We start from the raw sequence: 12,985 nt of genomic DNA on the forward strand, positions 1-12,985 counted from the left end.
AGATGCGCAGCCGCGCCTCGCGCTCGCCGGCCGCGTCGTGCGGCTCGCGTCGCCACCAGCAGCGGTGGCAGCCGTTCAGCGAGCAGGGGCACATGGCGCCGTACAGGCTCGGGTGCTGGCACAGCTCCTCGTTCGCCACCGAGAAGATGCCGCTCTCGCACGACCCGCGCCGCCGCAGCTCCGCGCTCGAGTCGCCCTGGAATGTCACCGAGTAGGCTCGCTCGTTACTCGTCCACCGAGAATTTGTAATGAGCGAGATGTATATATGTGGCGAAGGGTCACCTTGTACTGCAGCTTGGGCGCGTCGTCGAGGCGGCGGCGCGTCACGCCGGGCGAGGGGGGGAGCGAGGCGGCGCGCGGCTCCTCCTCCCCCGCGCACGCCGCGCCCTCGCACCCCGCGCACCCGGGCGGCGGGGACCCGGACGAGCACCGCGGCGCGGCCTGCAACAAGTCACAAATAACACTTTACTCGGTTATCTGTCAGAAGCAACCTAATAGAATTTTTTATAGAAATATTCAAACTCGTTCGTCCGCACGGAGTCTCGGCCGCCGACGGGGACGTGAGTCGGTATCGAATATCTTGTGCATGCGGCAGTGACACGCGGCCTGCACGAGATGCCCGACACCGGCACACGTCGGCTTCTTCTTTCTTCCCATCGACGATATGTATACAACATATATAATTAGGCGAATGTAAGATGGTATACTGACCTCTAGTATCTTGTGCACGCCGCGGAAGGCGTGCAGTGCGCGGCGAGGTGCGCGGGGCGCGGCGTGCTCGTCGCGCAGCACCATGACGTGCGCGAGACGCTGCAGACGCGCGAGGCGGGGCGGGGCGGCCGGCAGCGCCAGCGCGCCCGCAGACCTGTGCGCCGCGCCCCCCGACACCCCCGCACCCACACCCGCGCCGCACCCCGCGCCCCGCCACTCCAGCTCCGACAGCGAGCCGCGGTGCGCCACACCTGCACAAACAAAACCCTCACCTCTACACATTCACACTTACTCTGAGGCCTAGAAAATTCATCGTTTGAAGGAGTTCATTCAAACGTTGTTTTGTATAATGTCAGACAAAATGCTTACGATCTCTGTGGTGCGGGCTGCCCTCCGAGCGGTGCCGCGTGGGGCGGCGCCACGCCCACAGCCCGGGACAGGAGCGCGGCCCCGACGACTCCGACTCCTCGCTGCACGCAAACACAACATTTTATACAAAGTTGTCAGAACGTGCAAACTTTCTATTTATGTAATGTGAACCAGCAGCAGAAGTAGCCGCGCATTGTGCGGAACACCGACCTGTCGAAGGTGTTGTTGGCGTTTCCCCCTGACCAGGTGTTGTCGTCCAGCCCCTCCTTGATCTCGGCGAGCTTGCTCACTATCTCGGGGAATAGCGGTCTCGCCTTGGCGTCGTACTGGAATCGATACATTCCTTTTACAATGTTTCATTAATGATATGATATTTGATGACATCTGCGCCTATAAAATCAATTAGACAGACATGCAGTGAGGTGTGTGTGTGTGTGTGTGTGTGTACTCACAATGCAGCAGTTGAAGGCGAGCCGCAGCAGGTCGGGGACGGTGGTCTCGTCGCACAGCTCCACGAAGGCCACGTAGTTGAGGCCGAAGTTGTCTGTGCGCGGCAACACGTCCGGGTCCGCGTCCACCTGTGTAATACGAACTTTAGTTTGTTAGACAAATAAAAAAAATTACCGTGCTCAGAGTCGTAAATTGGTAACATAAACATTTATGATGCTGAATCTAGCCTAAGTTATCAAAGGTTCAAACAATTTAAAAAAAATTGGTCCTTCGAGTCGGTTCCCAATCTAGAGACAGAGTGCAAAAAATATGTATATCGTATAGACTGACCCTGGCGATGATCTGGCAGAGTATGATGCCGTAGGAGAAGATGTCGGAGCGGTGGTCGTACCAGCGGCCGCGCAGGCACTCCGGCGACATCCACCACGGAGATCCCACGCTCGGCAGGCGGTACCCGTTACTGAAAACACAAATACACATTTCATAAATTTCTCCTACTAAATCTAGACTTAGGGTCTCCCTTAAATTACAGAGTGCGTCAGTAACCATTATAAAATCCGTATCTTTCCTATCCTTATTTTTAGGTAATCCATTTTGTTACAACTGTTTAGTATTATGAATTAGTATTTCAAATTGTTAATTTATTTGATAGAGGATAATCACCAATGAAATAGCTTCACTTACAGGTGACGATTAGCCAACAATTATCAGTGAACAGTATTACAATGGAGATGTGCGCGCTCGAGTGCGTGCGCAGTCACACGCACGTTTGCATGCGCGCTCGCTTCGGACACTTCCAATGGTTTCGACTATTTAAATTCTTTTTAAAGAGGTATAAGCATCTTATATGTCTTTGTAATCTGTTATTGAGCGTTGAGACTATTTATGGTTATATTTAATTACTACTTACACAGGGTGAGGAATTTTAGCTGCAAGACCAAAGTCAGCCACGACTGCTGTGTACTCTCCGTCACCAAGCTTCTTCAGTAAGACATTCTGAAAACAACGTTTCAACATCGTCAAAAAATGTGTATCTAGATAAAGACAAAGGAAACTATCTATCGTGATGATGTAATAAAAAAAACAGAAGGTAATAAAAAATGAATTCGGTTGCAACACAATAGAATTGTCACTTTTTAACGGAAGAGATACATTTTGTCCTGCACTCGGGACGGTAATCATCAGGAATGGCCAGCCGTCGTCTGGTATGTATAGGTTTATATAAATGTGTACTAACTTTTGAGGTGAGGTCGCGGTGAAAGACGCCGAGCGAGTGCAGGTACGAGAGACCGCTGGCCATGTCTGCGGCGAGAGAGACGCGCAGTTGCTGCGGCAGCGGGTCTGCGGGCCGCGTCAGCAGCAGCTGCTCCAGCGACCCACCAGCCATGTACTCCGTCAGCGCGTGCAGCTGGCCCTCGTGCACGCACACGCCCATGAACCTGACCAAAACATAATATACTGTAGGGTCTTGTAAAGAAGTCACCAAAGGAGATAGAGGTAATTGAATAATAAGGCTAATGTTATCATACATTTATTTTTTAAAATTACGAGAGTATACGACTCACTGCCTTTCTTGGGTATGTATGTTGGCTGGACTAGGACTACTTCACCGTTACATATGTAGGAACCATAATTTTATGAGGGTTAGTTGTTAAGTAGTAATAAAAAAAATTGTATAGGAATTATATATCTTTGAAAATATGATCTAAATGACTATCAACAAACAACGTCGGTAGATAATGCGCGATCGTATGAAAGTTCGCCGCCGGGAGCCATGCAAATGGAAAACTATGGAAACCGCGGGCTCGCTGCCTTCTCACCGTTTTCCTATTTAAACCGTTTATATTAAATTACATTGAAACGAGGCGAGGTAGCAACAAGCCGACACAAGATGCAGTACATGATTAGATTTATGATTGATGTCCCCGCGATCTATAGTTGTTATCGAAGCAGAGAAACTGAGCTCGAATTTCTATAGGAATATAATGTTTGCGCGAACACTGAAACTTTCACAATTATAAACGGCGTAAATCTTGGATGCATTATAGAGGAACATGGAAGGTACACGTTTCGTATTTATCTTACACTATAACATTAAATCCTTTGATTTTGTGAATTACCAAACGGTTATTGTACTCTTCAGTGGTTAGGGGACCTTTGCTCCTGAAAATTAATTCTTAAAATATCATAAATATTTCCTTTTTCCGAACTTTTTCAAAAATCTTTCCGCGTGAGCTATATTTTCATATTCCTCGTAAAAATTTAACCAGAGACAATGAGGCTATAATATTATTAGATCCCTATGGTAAACCACTAGTGCTACACTACGAGACTGACGTTTACCAACTTCACTTCGCGATAGACGGCAAGGCAAATCGCCAATTAAAGACCTCGCGTGCACACTCGTATCCAAAGAGGGCACAATTATGAAGCAACTACCGTGAAAAATAAAATAAATTCGACATACGACGCACGCGCACGCAACGTACCGATTGATAGTGAAAATTTTCCTAGGAAGTTTAACCGACGCTTCACCTATTTGCGTTTTTGTAGGACTATTATTTCCTTCCAAAAGAGAGTTCTAATCACAATCCGTTTCTGGTTTATTTGGATAACATTTTAAATCCCAAGATGATTCATGGGGTAAATGAAAAGCGATATGCTATTATTATTTTACTTATGCAAAGTGCTTTATAGTAAGTCCACGCATACTTGTGCCTAGGAAACTTGCAATCGTCAATAAAGTGTCACGTCACGCTGAGACAGTAAATATTAATAGCAAACTATCACAGTAAAACGGTCTACGGAGACGAGAAAGCTACAAAAGAAAGCGCTTTAATTGGCAGTTAACAAGATAATGATTGCGCAACAATTGGAACTGAATTGTATTGTGTCGCTGGTTAAGACAAACGAGATGAACCGAAATCCGGGCCGCAAACAGCAGCGCATTGTTGAGAGGGTCGCGACTATTTCGTAACGAAATGTTATACAAAGATGACAATTCTTCAAGAAGTGAGCGGTGGCGGCGTGACCCGAGAAATTTTCAAAACAAAGGTTACGTGAAAAGGCGCAACGAGGACGGATGTAAGAGTTATGCAAGCCATGAGAATGGGAGTAAGTGAATCGTATAATTCATTTGGCGAAAGCAAGAACAGTTCATGTTTAAGAGAGATTCACTGTGAACACTTTTACTGGTGATTTTGGCGTTTCACCGTTCGTGTGTTATGTATTCCATTCAATGATTTTGTTATTTTGTATTACGACGTATTGTGCAGTAATATTCTGCCGATACTTTAGACGATTTTCCACTAAATATTGTGACGTATACTAAAGACCCAGTACCACTAGCAAACTTAAAAAGCAAATGGAAAGAAATGCCATTTAAGTTAAAACATGCGTAGACAAAATTATTTCTGACCGTTCATTTAAAATTATGAGTGTGATATTTTGTACAATATCAACACAAAGAAAAGCAAAAGCATACATATTGACTTATTGCATTTTTTAAACATTCACATATAAAGCTGGAATTATTTCCAGTTATGTTTGTTCAGGTTGAGATTACACAAAGGGTAGGAATTTGAAAGAAAATACAAGTCAGCGGTATGTCGTTGTACTAACATTCAGTAACGGTGGACAAAAACCAAATGCTAAAATTAACATACAAATAAAGAGTTGAATGATCGAGTATTTAGGCACAGCAGTTCATGAAGAATTCCGCGACAAAACAGCAAACGTAAGAGCCGCGTAATCGGAGAAAGGTAAACGAACAGGGCAGATAAGATAAAACTGTAATTGTATAATGGGGCCGTCGTTTGAAATATCGCGAACGCTCGATGAAATGGACCTATAATTTATTGATGCACTAACAATAGTGAAAACAAGAACACAGCAAATAGCTATCACAAGCAGATTATTTTACCTGAGAGAGATGTCAGTTATTATCTTGCTTCTCTTCTCAACGTATTCTTTTCAAAATGATTTTTGTAGGCAAACACCATTAGACCATTTATTACACCAACCCAGGAAAATGGAATAGTGTGGTTTTGCCGTCTCGTTGAAATGAATGGTGTTTGGTCGGCGATGACCACTATACAACTTAATTGCACGTGCAATAATCACGTTAGTGTACTTTAGTTACGCTGTTTTCGTGAAAACATGTGGCTGCTTGCTCGTTCGTTAAAGAAAACTCACCCAAGTATGTTGGGGTGCTTCAATTTGTTCATGAGCTGGACTTCGCGCAGCATGTTGGGCCGGTTGGCGCGCTGCTGGTTCATCTTCAGCACCATCACTTTGCCTGACGTCTTGTGGGTCACCTGATAACAAAACAATAATAATTAGTAATGCAATATAACTATATAAAAATGCACTTACATATTGATATAACATAAACTTTCGCAGAATACAGCGGTCAGTTTTGGTCACTTTACTATGTACTGGTATCTTAGTAAAAAGGTATGTCCAAAACGACTCAAAAAATTGGCAAAAATGTAGATCATAGTCTGGAAGAACACGTAGGCTACTAATTAAGTTTTTTTGTATATGCACAAAAATAAAACAAATAAATGAGAATTTACCAGAAATGTTGGTAAGAGAAGGTGCATCAAACATTTTTGTGTTTAATATTAAACTGGCCACCAAAGTATTTCCAAGAGATACTTAAAACGTGATAATGAAGCAAATTACCTATTAGTATTCACGGTTCAATAACTATTAATATAAAAGTCATGAAACATGAAGGACTTAGAAAAAACAACACAGATGGTAATTCCTAGCTCACAAGAATAGAGAAAAAACATCGTTAAGTGTAACAAATTTTAAAGTTTCGCACAATATTTTAGGGATCCTTTCCGACGTCCATTTTAAGTTCAATTTTAATTAAGGGAGCAAACGAGCAGTTGATGTAATGATGTAAGGGATATATCCCTCAACACCAGAGGGATTGACGTTGCCGGACTTTCAGGAAGAGGTACGCTCGCTTCTTGATAAAGTCGTTACGGATTAATGTTACGATCAACTAATTAAATATGACTAGAAATTAAAAATAAAATGAGACATGTGTACATTGTTTAGTAACGTGCTCTATCAACAAGCAATCTAATCGTGTGGCAGGCGGTAGCCGACAATAGTCTGAGAACAAAAGAGACTTATCGAATCGCATTCGTCAAGCGCGGGGGACATTGTCAAAGACGTCAACACCACTTATGGCGCACCTCAACTGTTCTTACACGGCTAAATAGCATACCGAATTTAATAAATATTTTATGCAAAGTTTCAGTCATGTAATAGATCAAAATGTACTTTTTCCTTAGTATAGTATAATTACATTCGTAACAAACAATTGATTTCGAGTGATATGGAGTGCAGGCAATTTAGAATATCGCACAGAGACTCACTCAGAGGCACCAACAACCCTGACCACACAAGTCCATACAATTCGTACAGTAAACAAAGACAATTCCTAAACGTATGTTGCTACAGATAAGCTTCGTTGGTTTATTCCAAATACATCCAATAACATACACAGATGTATAATTATTAATTATGGATTATAAATTACTGCTCAGTTAAGTTACAATGCGAAAATTAAAAAAAGCAAGTACCGTATTAATATCACAAAATTATTTAGGATATATAAATTTCGCGAAAACATCGGTTGAGGTAAATACCTAAAAAAAATTAAACCATCTGAAAAACACTGTAATTCGATGCAGAATCTTGAAGTTAAATTAATTATGTATGTAGGATCAGCGATATGTACCCTAATAAATATGAAATGATGGTCATCAGACATTCATAAAACGAGGTTATATAAACCCCTCAACTGCGCACTGAATCTGTTTACCATTGTCTGAAGGACTCTTATAAATTATTGATAATGGAATCAATCCGATATTTCCAATTCAATTGTAACACTGTTTACAATTTGCGCAAGATTTAAGTACCTACAGACGAAATAAACTAAAAGAAGTAGTTTGCAATAGCTTCTAAGACTTGTATTGAATCTCAGCTAGAGCGGCAATAGTAATATTTATACTGCTAGTATTGGTTCCAGAAATTAGAATTTTTAAGATAATGGATACCTTTAAAGTTAACCAAGTGGTATAAAGGTTACTAATGAAAAATAAAATTATTGATTGCAGTTAGGAAACTGGCAAAATAAGTCCACCGATGGATCTGAAGTTGATCGGTGACGTCACCGAATAATTAAACAATAAAAAATAAAAATTTCAAGTACATAAAAATTCAAGTAGACTATGTATAGTTACACATTGTTGTATAACAAATAAACAAGTGGAAACTTCCAGTGCTGAAATTTCATATTAAAACATTCACGAATAAAAAAACGAGGACACTGAAAATCCTGAATATAAAGTGTTTTGCGCGACGAAAACTTTGCATTTGAAATTCAAAATTGGCTGCATCGATGATGCTGATTTCGAAACGTATATTCATATTCAAATTTATTTGCACCCGACATCCTGTTGACGTCCGTAAGATCTTTCCAGACAAAGACATATAAATAGAACGATATTGATTTGTTCCCCTTACGATAATCAGTCTTCAGATCGGAATATTCCAATACTTACGCGTAGTGATGACAGGCAGTGCGGTGTGGGCGACTGGAGCTAATATCGAATATCTTGTGCATGCGGCAGTAGGGGAACGCAGCCTGCACAAGATACCCGACACCAGCATACGTCTGCTTCTTCTTCTTTTTCACAGTAGCAATAGGTACGCATTCATAACAAATACAGAATACGCAAAAATACATTATCTAGCACCAATCCGATCATTTCTAAGTGAGCAAGTTCTGCAATAGTCGAGGCATACTTTAAATGTTGATCATTAATGAAAGGTAATAAAGGTATTGAAGCATTGAAGAAATAATTATAAAGGCCTGCTACGGGCGGAAACTCAGCCTGTTTATTTGTAGCGGCAAGCACAATGGAAATTTATCAAAATAATAATTAAAGAAAAATTAAGACAGAATAAGCTCAGGAAAGAACTTATGACCCTAAAACTCAGAGAAGAGAGAGAATACGATGGATTTATTCTGGAGGGCTTGATAATTCGGTCATATAATTTTATCCATCCGCGAGTTGTCAGAAACCGGTGTCAGCGACTCGAGCTGTTTTCGAATATCTTGTGCATGCGGCTGTAAGGTACGCGGCATGCACAAGATACCCGACAAAAGCACCAGTCGGTTTTTCTTCAAGTATCTTCTAGAAATCAATCTTCTTTTTTCATATTTCAAGACTCGAACACGTAAAAATAACGTATATAACGGTATTGTCCTTTTCTCGTTAGCCATTAGAGCGAAATCTCAAAAGTCTATTCACAAATTTGTGAAAATAAAAATTTTACAACCATTTCATGTTAAAGTTTTGGTTCACTTATAAAAAATCCGATGGTACCACAAGGTAAAAAAAAATAATTTCAAATAAATTTGCAAATTAAATGTTATCGTCAATGTCATAAAAATTATCTATTGCGTTATATATAAGTAATTTATATATTGATTTAATGTAATTGAGATCTAAATCCGGCAACGGTATTATCGTAATATCTAGACATAAACGTTTGGATGAAGTGAGAGCGAACACGAACGTGGTATGTCTATTGCAAATATTTGCAGTCAAATTCAGGTAACGTACTTGTAGAAAATAATAAACAATGGCCGAGTTTGCTAACAGCATTATCTAGGTTGCGGCGTGTTCCAGACCACATCGGATTTCTAGATTATCGCTCAAGCTCACCGTTTCGCGAATCCATTATTGTGATGTATTTTTCGATTGCGTGGGATCTAACACGGTCTAATCGTATACAGAACTTATAAGATTTACCGGTGTATTAAGATGTATATAACTTCGTAGTTATACTAGTATCGTATATAAATTTTGCTTCACAAGTTTTTATTAATTCTCGTAATTATTATTATCATTGAAAAAAAAATAGCGAAAAGAGAAAACGCCTATCATCATTATTCGCAGTATTAAAATCGTTATAGATTAATTTAAATTATTAAATATTTTTGATACTAAATATTAATAAAAATATCGCAATTTAATCAGAAAGTTAAAATTATCAAAGTAGCTTTTGGTAAAGAGAATCTAAAAATATAAAAAGAAAAAAATAATCATCGCTTCAATTAAACATTTGATAATTGAAAATATAAAAGCGCCACGTAATAAAGTAATTCCAATATGCTATAATATATAACCACTAGAAGATAGAGACAATGGTTTGAAAACATTGTACCAGAGAAAGAAACAAAGGCGATATTCGAAACAAGTCCGTTAGCAACAGGTACCGCCTCACAGGATAAAATCAATAATAACTGGGAGAGGTAGCTGAGATGGGACCAACTGCGCATGCCTCGTTCCCGGGACAATTCTACAGAGCGCCCGGGAATACAAGTGAAATCAATAATGAGACCAGTATATCACGATGCGCGGACATCCAATTGTAATTGGCTTATAACTTTAATGGGGGTTTTAAATGCTTAATGATAGAATGAACTGTATTCTTGGTAAAACAAAATGGCAGCCATGTTTCTAATAAAAAGGAATCAATTAACAAACTGTTATTTTATGCAATTGCTGAAAGGGTGTGGTCGAAAGGCTAATTTTGAAGTAGCGTATAAAATGGAACAGATAATTAACACGCAAAAGCTAAAAGTCTAGAACAATGCGAATAAATGCTGGTGGGAGTATAAAACTCATTTTAAGACGATAAAGAAAACAATAGCCAATAACATAGTTGTTTTCAATAATTTGAAAATGTATTAGAAGAAATTCAAAATGGCGACGGATAAATGAAAAACAGCTTTCGCGATACAAGAACAAAATGATAATTCACCTGTACATCGAAACAATAAAATACAGACACAATTGAATAACAAGAACAATAAAAATAATTGAAATGTAAAATGACAATTTAATTTAAAAAGCGCAAAGTACGATTGCAATAGCTTTTAAATAATGAGAGATACTCACTCATAATGGAGAATTAACTTCTTATGATGTAATTAAGAACTAATTAGAGATACGTGCTGTTATAAGGGAGGCTAAAGAGGTAATAAAGCTTGCCCGGGACGGCCGGACCGCCGTTGGGAAGTCTGCGCATGGGCGGAGAGCCCTGACAACCGTCCCTCACTCCACTAAGGGAGGGAGAGGTGGTGGTTGTCAGGGATGACCGCGCCCTAAATTAATGACTATTGATTTTTAGTATTATTACATTGTACATATGTACTTTGTTATATGGATGGACGTGAAAACTTCAAGGGTTAGGTAATTGGGCATGGTAACATAGAAATTGGAGTAATGATGAACAGTAATCATGTAGAAGTAGTTGAAATAACTAGAAAATATATCATCATGACATGACAATGACACGGGTCATTGTCTTTGTCAGAACAGAGATGACAATGTTTTTGAATGGGGTTTTTGGTCTCAGAAACCAACGGTAAATGTGACGTGGTAAGATTATTATCGGACATCTTATATCTGACAATACTTTGCACATTAGAAAACAAAATCGATATCGGAATTATTCTTTTGCTACAACTATTATATATATTTTTTTAATTCTAATCGCGCGATTAATTTTACGCGCATCTCATATTTCATAGTTTGATATGAAGTTTGTTATTATGGAAAGAGCTCATTAAAAAGCTGAAAACTAACTAGAGCAATATAATTTTAAAAATAAGGATACTTCGTAAGAAATTAAAATGAAACGCTTCAGAGCTACAGCTATAAAAGGGTAGAGCAGAGAAAGTACTCACACATGATGGCGTCGGGAATTGACTGGATCAATGTTTAAGTACACAATAAAATAATGATAACATGTAGTCTGGAGGTGGGCTGGAGCGATAATGATTAAGTATCGGAGGACGTGGGACGTGGCCCGGACGGGGACAGCTCAATGCGCATGCGTCCGGACACAAATCTATTTATAGTTTTGCGATCCATATTTAACAGAAAGAGTTTAGTGAAAATATCTGACTGCCTTTTAAGGACATTTTAATGATAGAGCATTAGCTGCTGTACGAAAGGCCAGCTCAACTGTTTTTTTGCAGTTGTTCAAGGAGAACACAAGGAATGACAATTTTTTTATATCATGTATAAACTAGCTTTTGACCACGATCCCGCCTACTTTACGATATATGTGTTTCGGCAGCAAAGCCTCACGGTAAGATAAATACATGAAAATTATCAAAAAATAAGACTTAAGTAACAATCGCTTAGCGCATGCGCAGTCGCCGCACCAAGTTACCAGGGTTCGAGTTATATTTAGACTTACTCTAGAAGAAATATTGATTCTTTTGATTCAATTCCTTCATAACCGAAAAAAACATATGAAACTGGTTATAGAGTAACTCTTACATTTGAGTCGTGTCAAGTTAGGACAATTTTAGTTGGACGTTAATTGTAATAAAAAAACAATCTGCCATAATTTTTGCAATCAATTATTTTTGTTATTATTAAATGTACTAATTTGCCTCTATTCAGATCTTTAATGATTTAAACCAATAATTCTGCATTTTCAATGCTTACGATCAGTTGTTAAGAAGTTTCAATTGTTGGATTTTTGTTTTCCAACATAGCCTTCTATTTAATAGTACAGTGTCGCCAAATCCTGATGTAGTCCACTTGGAAAGTTACTACTTGAAGATTGAAATGTGTAAAAATCATCATTTTCAAAAACTTATGTGGTGTGTAATGAAGCAAACTTACCCATAATGGCGCCTGTTGTACACTGGCTAGTTATTGGCAGGAGTTCAGGAGAGACGTCTTTCCTGTAGGAGGCTGGATCCGGGAATGATCGATGGGCAGTCGGCAGGTGGGTTATATAGGAATATACAGTGGGGGAGGGGAACTGCGCATGTTTAATGGCACACGGCAAAACATGTGTCTTAATATTTAAATTTGAGGGATCGAAGTTTCTCGATTCTATTGCTCATGCGAAAATGAACGTAGTCAGATGCAGAGATTATCATATTACGTAATACGGTTCCTTCCACATCTAGACAAGTACATATATTCTCATTGCTTATGGATACACCTAAACATAAATTCTTATTGTTAAAAAAACATATTTTTGTCTCTTTTTGCCTTATTGAATGTGAAGAAAGAAAATATATTATATATTATACTAATGTTTCGACTGTGGAAATCCTCACTAATATCGATTTAATTTCATTGTAATGAACTATAAACATCAATGTTTAATGAGGTGAGGGAATAAAGGTGCACCGCTGGTGATAAAATCTAATGACTACTTTAAAGTTACTGCCACTTAATGAATTAAGGGTTTTACATATATTTTTTTCGAAATTCGTCGTTCGTTTATTATTTCTAAAAAGGAAATATTTTTTGAGTTACGAACCATTTAGATTTATATATAATATATTGTATGAAAAGCAAAATAATCATGCTTTTCCTTCTTT

At 39.1% G+C, this 12,985-nt stretch overlaps 1 protein-coding gene across 1 annotated transcript in view; it reads right to left on the reverse strand.

The window, feature by feature from the left end:
• The window catches only part of cdi (serine/threonine kinase), a 68,259-nt gene that overhangs the window by 554 nt on the left and 54,720 nt on the right, over positions 1-12,985 (reverse strand). Inside the window, exons 2-11 of the mRNA XM_013322154.1 lie at positions 5,725-5,846; positions 2,768-2,969; positions 2,441-2,526; positions 1,861-1,990; positions 1,533-1,658; positions 1,291-1,406; positions 1,081-1,181; positions 712-962; positions 283-441; positions 12-196 (exon numbers count right to left, since the gene is read on the reverse strand). Of these exons, the coding sequence (XP_013177608.1) occupies positions 12-196; positions 283-441; positions 712-962; positions 1,081-1,181; positions 1,291-1,406; positions 1,533-1,658; positions 1,861-1,990; positions 2,441-2,526; positions 2,768-2,969; positions 5,725-5,846 (1,478 nt within the window). The remainder of the gene's footprint in view (positions 1-11; positions 197-282; positions 442-711; positions 963-1,080; positions 1,182-1,290; positions 1,407-1,532; positions 1,659-1,860; positions 1,991-2,440; positions 2,527-2,767; positions 2,970-5,724; positions 5,847-12,985) is intronic.

The sequence above is a fragment of the Papilio xuthus genome, unplaced genomic scaffold (genome assembly GCF_000836235.2).
Source record: "Papilio xuthus unplaced genomic scaffold, Pxut_1.1 DF825928.1, whole genome shotgun sequence".
Taxonomy (NCBI): Eukaryota; Metazoa; Arthropoda; class Insecta; order Lepidoptera; family Papilionidae; genus Papilio; species Papilio xuthus.